This window comes from Brassica napus, chromosome C9 (assembly GCF_020379485.1).
Source record: "Brassica napus cultivar Da-Ae chromosome C9, Da-Ae, whole genome shotgun sequence".
Classification (NCBI taxonomy): Eukaryota; Viridiplantae; Streptophyta; class Magnoliopsida; order Brassicales; family Brassicaceae; genus Brassica; species Brassica napus.
Window position 1 is genome coordinate 23,927,848 of NC_063452.1, and position 7,330 is coordinate 23,935,177.

Genomic DNA, 7,330 nt, shown 5'->3' on the forward strand with positions numbered 1-7,330 from the left:
CAATCGTACACGATCTCGCAAATGACTTCCTGGTAGATCACCATCCTCCCACTACTTGTGGTAAAGCACTACTAATCTTGAAGTTCTAAACGAATGTAAAACCAAAATAATAAGTGTATTTTGATGACATATGTAGTAAATTCAATAATTTTAAGTCTTTCCGTATACCACAAACTGGGATGTAAAAATTATTTTTTCACGAATCTTCAGAACTATATAATAGACATAAGTTAAGACCTTTTGATTCATGTATTAAAGTTTATTTTGAGCATCTCTTGGTAGTTTTTTTAAAACACAATATGTATGATAAATGAGAAATAGGCAAAAACAATAAAAGATTGTTTGTCTTTCATTCTATCAAAAGTCAAATGTTAGGTTCCAATCACTTGCCACTCACCTTTTCTGCTAATAAACCGCACATATGCTAAACTCACTGAAAAAATCTAAAGGGATTCTAAACACAGTGCAATGTCAGCATCGAATATCTCTCTCACATAGTCTTATTAAATGTTGCAGAAGAAGAAGAGAAAGCACGTGAAGAATACTTTACATTGACAATAGATCACCGTAATCTTTCACTTTCAGATATATCGATATTGTATTATTGTTCGAGTTCCAGACCCAACTACCAACATGGTCCAACTTCACATTCGGGTAATAATAAATAATCATGGTTCTCCAAAACCCTAGAAACCTTTTTAAAATAACCTTATAACTTCAAACCCTACTAACATTTACTACACGTCTTCATCCCTCCCTCTCCAGACATCACTTGCCCATTTCTCGACAAACAACAAAAAAATACTTCACTAAATCCATTATCTAATTTATTACTAACACATGGGCTCTGGTTTAGTTCTTCTTTAAAGGCATGAACTCATAGTAGTAACGATAGTTGTAACACATTCGGTTTGCATTTGCTTTCTTCTTCTCTGCAAACCAGTCGGTTTTCTCTTGGTTCTCCAGTACCGGGAAGAAATTTAAAGTTCGGATCTCCCTTGTTTTCTCTTCTTCTTCTTCTTCTTTTTTTTCTTCTTCTTCTTCTTCTTCTTCTTCTTGTACTTCTCCCCTGACATTGTATCTATCTTCTTCGATATTAATCTCTCCTGGTTCTTGATTTACGAATGAAGCAACAAGATTTCCACACATGGCTTCTTTGCCTGCATCCGATGCCCTTTCTGATTCTTCAGTCTTACAGTGATTTTCATTATTGATTAGATTAGGCAGAACTAATTCATTCTGAGCAGAAGAAAACAATAATTCATTAATCAACTCTTTTTCGGCTCTCAATATTATTTGTATGGTTTCCAACATCTCATGAAAAAGCTTCTCTACACTTTGATGCATCTACAACTTTCCCACACATACCAACATTTATATACATCTGTACATATTTTCTTGTCAGCTATATATATAAACATCCGTATAATATATATAAATTAAGTACTTCTTTGTATATTTGTATACATAAACTCAATATATACATTGAAAAATAATTACCTGTGGTTGTTGGTTTGTGTGTGGAAAAGATGCATAGATCTTTGTCTGATCAACTCGATAACCACCTGTAATTGACACTTAAGGACGGGGTTAAAGTAGATCACCCCTTTAAATAATTAATGTATAACATTCTTAACGTATAATAATCAAGTAATATTTTATCACCTGATGATGAATCCTTGACGTCTTTAAGTGGTTCATGAACGCTGTTAATATCATTATCTCCTTCACAACGGCGTCGCTTAAGTCTCTCTCTAGACTTGTGGTTCTGAAACCAATAGAAAACGTTTTTGCCCTCGATTCTGCCATACTTACTGAGCTTAGATGCTATCTGTTGGATTTGTTCTGTCGTAGGCGTCCGTGTTCCCCTTCTGTATATCTCTTCCAGCGCTGTGATCTGCTCCGGCGTAGGATTCCATCTCGACGACACAGCCGCCGCCGAGTTATTTTCTGAGCCGTTAATGAGCTGTTGATGATGATCGTTGTCGATAATATTGCCTGCAAAATCAAACGTAACAATAACCAAAATGCCATTTAAGGAAACTACTTACAAAACAAAAACATGTTCATCAGTGACTGATATATAAGATATAGAGATATAAAGAATTTGAGACATTGTGATAGAAGATGAGGTTTAGTAGTAGAGAAGGCCAAATAGTTGATTAGGTTGTTGTTGGAGATGTAGCCCATGCTGTGATAAAACTCAAACTTTGCCGCCCTAATCACTTCTATTTTAGAAAAGATTGACAAAAGAGTCAAGAGACAAGAATTATAGAAAAGAGGACTTTTGTTGTTGTTTTTGTCACGTTGGAATTCTGAACCTTAAGCTATAGGAAATGGGATTTGAGAGAGTAATGCTTGAGTTTCAGTGCTATTTATATAGAAATGAATGATGAGAGGTTTACTTGTGATGCAAGAGAGATAAAAGCCTACCATGAGATTGTTTTTTGGGTCTATCATGGTTTACCTTTGTACTGTTTAATAGATAAACTGAAATATTTATGCACGCACATATATATAAAGAGAGTGAGAGACAAAACAATATACAACCTTGAATGTATTGAATGGTTACTATGCATAAGTTTAAAAGTTGGACCAAACTACCATTAGCCCAATGACTCTTTTCCCAACCCATTTCTACACATTCCAAAAAGTGAAAACAATCACACTATTAAAAAACAAAATGAAATTTTTGAAAGCAGTATAAATTTCTAAATTGTTATAAACGTATGTTTTAGGTTTTTTTCCCACATATTTAAATATATATTAATTTTTTATCGTAAATGCATTATTTTGTGATTTTTATTTCCTATATTTTTTAAACAATAAAAATTTAATAAGGACAATTAATTTCTTCAAAATTTATAATTTATTATTACTAACTAATAAAAATGTATAAAGGCAAAAGTATTTTTGTGGAAACAATTTTTTTTTAAATCCTGAAACCGAAAGAATATAAAACATGGAGAGGAAATAGGATAGTTGAATAATCACTATAGCTCCTTAAATATCTCCATTTATGGTTTCCACTGTGCAAAAACATTCATTCCACAGGCAACAACCTCTCTCACAGGATATTCCTCTTTAACCAATTGGATCTACAATAAAGTAATATTCATTTTACATCGTATTTTAAATCTTTGTTTTATATATTCTGAGGCAAAAACAGACAAAGATCAAAGTTTTTACTTTGGTAAACAACTTTTCTTTTGCATCAGTGATTCGTGATTTTAGTTTGGTTGTGTTGGGGGATTATGTTCTGTATTTAATTTAAAAACGAGATCCCGATCCGCGTAATCGCACAGGTATTTATTTTTATTTATTTTTATATAAATATTTTATTTTTAGTTTTTAATTAGTATATATTATAATATATAGAAGATGTGTCTATCACTTTTTAAAACATAATAATTTTACCATATATTTTTTATTGAATTGGTTGTTTCAAACTTTCACAAGTTATTAAAAAATTAAACTTTTAACTTCATAAATTTATATTATCAAGTATATTAAAGTTGTTCAAACATAATAATTTTAGAGTATACTTGTTCTCCATCATTTATATTGTTTCAAATTTTCACATGTGTTTATTTCTTCTTATTTTTTTTGTTTGTTGGATTAGTATTTCATCATTGAATAAATAAATAGAAATAAAATTTGGAAAATATTAAAATATTATCATCTCCAAAGATAATCAAACATTTCACAAAATAAGAAAATTAACAAAAACTAAACTTAAAGCTTCGTGTATAAATTTTATAAAGAATTTAATTAAACATTTAATTATATTTTGTAAATGAACTATATACAAAACACAAATCAATGTGAAATCAGTTTAGTTTTAAAAATGTACCTTATAAGGTATAGAAGTCTCGAGAAATATTTATGCTCCTTGCAGTGTCTTTCAAACACGATGGTACATGATATGGAAGTAAAAATTGATAACAAAGTTTCCAGATCACGTTTTTTTTGCTTGGAAAGGATTGATAGTTATTTAGTTCCTATAATGTAGCAATATTGTGTTATAGACATATTATTTAGTTACTATAATCTAGAAAGTAAGTTATTTAGACCTATAATAATGATAAGATTAGAGATTAAATGTAACATGACTTTCTAGTAATAGGTCCATTAGGTCAATTTAAAAAAAATATTTATGCTCCTTGTAGTGTCTTTCAAACACGATGGTACATGATATGAAAATAAAAATTGATAACAGAGTTTCCAGATCACGTTTTTTGCTTGGAAATGATTAATAGTTATTTAGTTCCTATAATGTAGCAATATTGTGTTATAGACATATTATTTAGTTCCTATAATCTAGAAAGTAAATTATTTAGACCTATAATAATGATAAGGTTAGAGATTAAATGTAACATGACTTTCTAGTAACAGGTACATTAGTTCTATTTTTTTTAAAAAAATAACGTTTTTTGCTAGGAAATGATTAATAGTTATTTAGTTTCTATAATGTAACAATATTGTGTTATAGACATATTATTTAGTTCCTATAATCTAGAAAGTAAGTTATTTAGACCTATAATAATGATAAGATTAAAGATTAAATGTAACATGACTTTCTAGTAATAGGTACATTAGTTCTTTAAAAAAAAAAAAATCACACATAAACAACTTCTATTTTAATATATACCTTATCAAAATACAATAATTAATCCAGAGCGTATTAGTCAAACTTGTAGTAGTATCTAGAGCATCCGTATCGGTTGCTTCTTAACAAAAGTCTCTCGTTGAAAAAACATTTAAAAAGTAAATAGCAGGTCGATCAAAAAGAAAAGAAAAGTAAATAGCATAGAGGAAAGAAAAATTATGAGAATCGTCGATTTATGATGAGACGATTTAACAATTTAAAGGTACTCTCTAACCACGTGTTCTTTCATCATTGTATATATTTGATTTTTTACTTTTTGACTTTTAATTACCTAATCAAATTATCATTATGGAAGTTCCACTAAAGATTCATTAATGATTTTACATCCGGAAATTTGAAGTTTAAACCTTAGAATACGCAAATTATACATATTATAGAGAAAAATGATTACAAAAGGTCTTATCATGATGCATGGCGTATCATCGAACATGAATTTCATAGGGTGACTCGAAATGACGCAGTCAGACGTGTATTCTCATCTGGTGATATAATTGTCAGATATAGAATTGCGTTGTAATAGCATAATTAATCATACGTTAAAAAAAATCAAAATATCATTAAAACCAATATAAATATGTTAAAGAAATTTTGTTATAAGAAACAACCAATGCTGAAGCATGCCTTTAGGCCTACTAGTATTCATGAGTATTAAATATGTTTTGTACTTTTAAAATTAATAGATGTTCTCAAAATTTGAGAAAATATAGAGTATGTCACTAGGGAAAATCATATCAAATTCAATTCTCTCTACAGGCGTACGTTAGCTGACTCCCTCTTTTGGGCTTTATTCTCCACTTTCTAAGATTTCATCTTGGATTTGTGGGGCTTATGTTCATCAAACACGTTTCCTATTAGAAAAGTAAACCACTTTGTGGACTTTTTTATCGTTCTTATCCTAAATCTGAGAGAACTTCTAGGGTTTGTTCATTGCAAAAAGGGTTTTTTCTAAGATTTGGAGTTCAAAAGTGTCTTTCTCGATAAATTCCCAGGAAGTTGTTTAAGGAGAAGAATCAGCACGCTTGTGTGTGGTAAAATGGCGGTTCAACTTGATAAGGCGTTGAAGCATCTTTCGATTGAAGAGGAAGACGAACCCTTCGTGCTTCCGGATATACCAGAATTCTATGTAACAGAGAGAAATTCGTTGAGTATCATTGGTCGGCTTCTCAACCCTCAGTGTCAAAGGATGGCTGATCTTATTTTCAAGTTCGAGCAGGATCTCCTCGATGTTCTGAGCAGAGTTCACACCTTCGATAACTGGTCGATTGTGTTGGATAGGTGGACTGAGAAGCCACCAGATGATTTCTTGCAACATCTGCTGGTGTGGGTTCAGATGAGAAACATTCCAGTAAACCACTATACTCCTGGAACAATATCGCCGCTGTGAGAATTCACTGGTGAGGTAGTTGACGTACCGTATGATCCTGAGAAAGCGCAGGTGAAGGATTATGTGCGAGTACTAGTTAAGTTTGATGTATCGAAGCCGCTGAGAAGATCTAAAAAATTAACATTACCTGGTGGAGAGGTAGTTAACATCTTGTATGACTATGAGAGACTATAAAAGAGATGTTATACATGTCAGCGTCTGACTCATGAGCAAGCTTTGTGCCCTTGGTCTGCAAAAGGACCAAGATCGGGTTTGTTGGGGTCTGCTTCGGCAGCAACAAGCAAGATCACAGAAGTTTTACTCTCACTGGAGGAAAATGATCCGCTTTATGGGGTCCTACCTTGCAATCTTCTAGGGTTGGATTCAGTCTCAGGTAAGCCTAAGATTGCAAAGGAGGTCTTGGAAGGAATGAGACAATATCTATTAGCGGCTGAGGGTCAGGAGAAACTTGCAAGAGAAGACAGAGTGAGGAAATCTTTGGAAGACTTAGTTAATGACCCTTTGGGCCAGAAAGTCTATCTGAGACAGGAGCAACCCTCAGTGGTGTCGTCTAATCTCGATAAAGGAAAGGGCGCAGTGTTTGATTTTAGTCCTCAGACACAACGACCTCCAGAGCAAGGGAAACTTATGGCGAATGCTATTTCGGCTGGCTCTAAAACCATGCAATCAGGGAAGGTCATCTCTCTGCCCCAAACTTTAAAGAAGCCCACGGGTTCGACTCAATCAGAGTATCTTCTGGAAAGTTCAATGGGTTATAGTGTGGGTATCTGTGATACTAGCACTTCTGGGACTATTCCTAAGAAACCCCGACAGAGAAAAAGGCCTGGAACATATACAAGAAAGGCATCTGGAAAGAAGATTGTTAAAGCGTTAACTGAAGGGACTGAGGTAGTTGGGGAAGGAGTAATTTCTGAAGGAAAGAGGAAGGCACATGATGATGTCGAGCCATCTCAAAGCTCTGCAAGGTTTAAGAAACCATTGGTGGTCCCGGATGAGGGACCGTCCAATATCTAAATGGCCGTGCAAAGGATTTGGTGATTCCTCGACTGCGGGAAATTCGTAAAGAAATCTTCCCGGATATTTTGTTTTTGATGGAGACGAAGCACACTCGTGACGATCTAGTGGACCTGCAAGCGTTGCTAGGCTATGATAGGATAATGACTGTAGATCCTATTGGGTACAGCGGTGGTCTTGCTTTGTTTTGGAAGAACTCAGTAAATATTTCTTTCAAGTTTGTAGATAAGAACCTGGTGGAATTTTATGTACAGTTTGGTAAA

General features: G+C 33.1%; 2 protein-coding genes across 2 annotated transcripts; one reads left to right on the top strand and one right to left on the bottom strand.

Moving 5' to 3' along the window:
• Window positions 1-248: 248 nt before the first annotated feature.
• On the bottom strand, window positions 249-2,190 carry LOC106418061 (WUSCHEL-related homeobox 6). Its single transcript, XM_022709642.2, has 4 exons — window positions 2,115-2,190; window positions 1,666-2,046; window positions 1,501-1,565; window positions 249-1,239 (listed from the first exon to the last, which is right to left on the bottom strand). Exons 1-4 carry the CDS (start codon window positions 2,188-2,190, stop codon window positions 853-855), a joined length of 909 nt encoding a protein of 302 aa, XP_022565363.2. The 3' UTR covers window positions 249-852.
• A 3,512-nt stretch (window positions 2,191-5,702) lies between these two features.
• On the top strand, window positions 5,703-7,067 carry LOC106416812. Its single transcript, XM_013857707.1, has 2 exons — window positions 5,703-6,014; window positions 6,249-7,067. Exons 1-2 carry the CDS (start codon window positions 5,703-5,705, stop codon window positions 7,065-7,067), a joined length of 1,131 nt encoding a protein of 376 aa, XP_013713161.1.
• The last annotated feature ends 263 nt before the right edge of the window (window positions 7,068-7,330 follow it).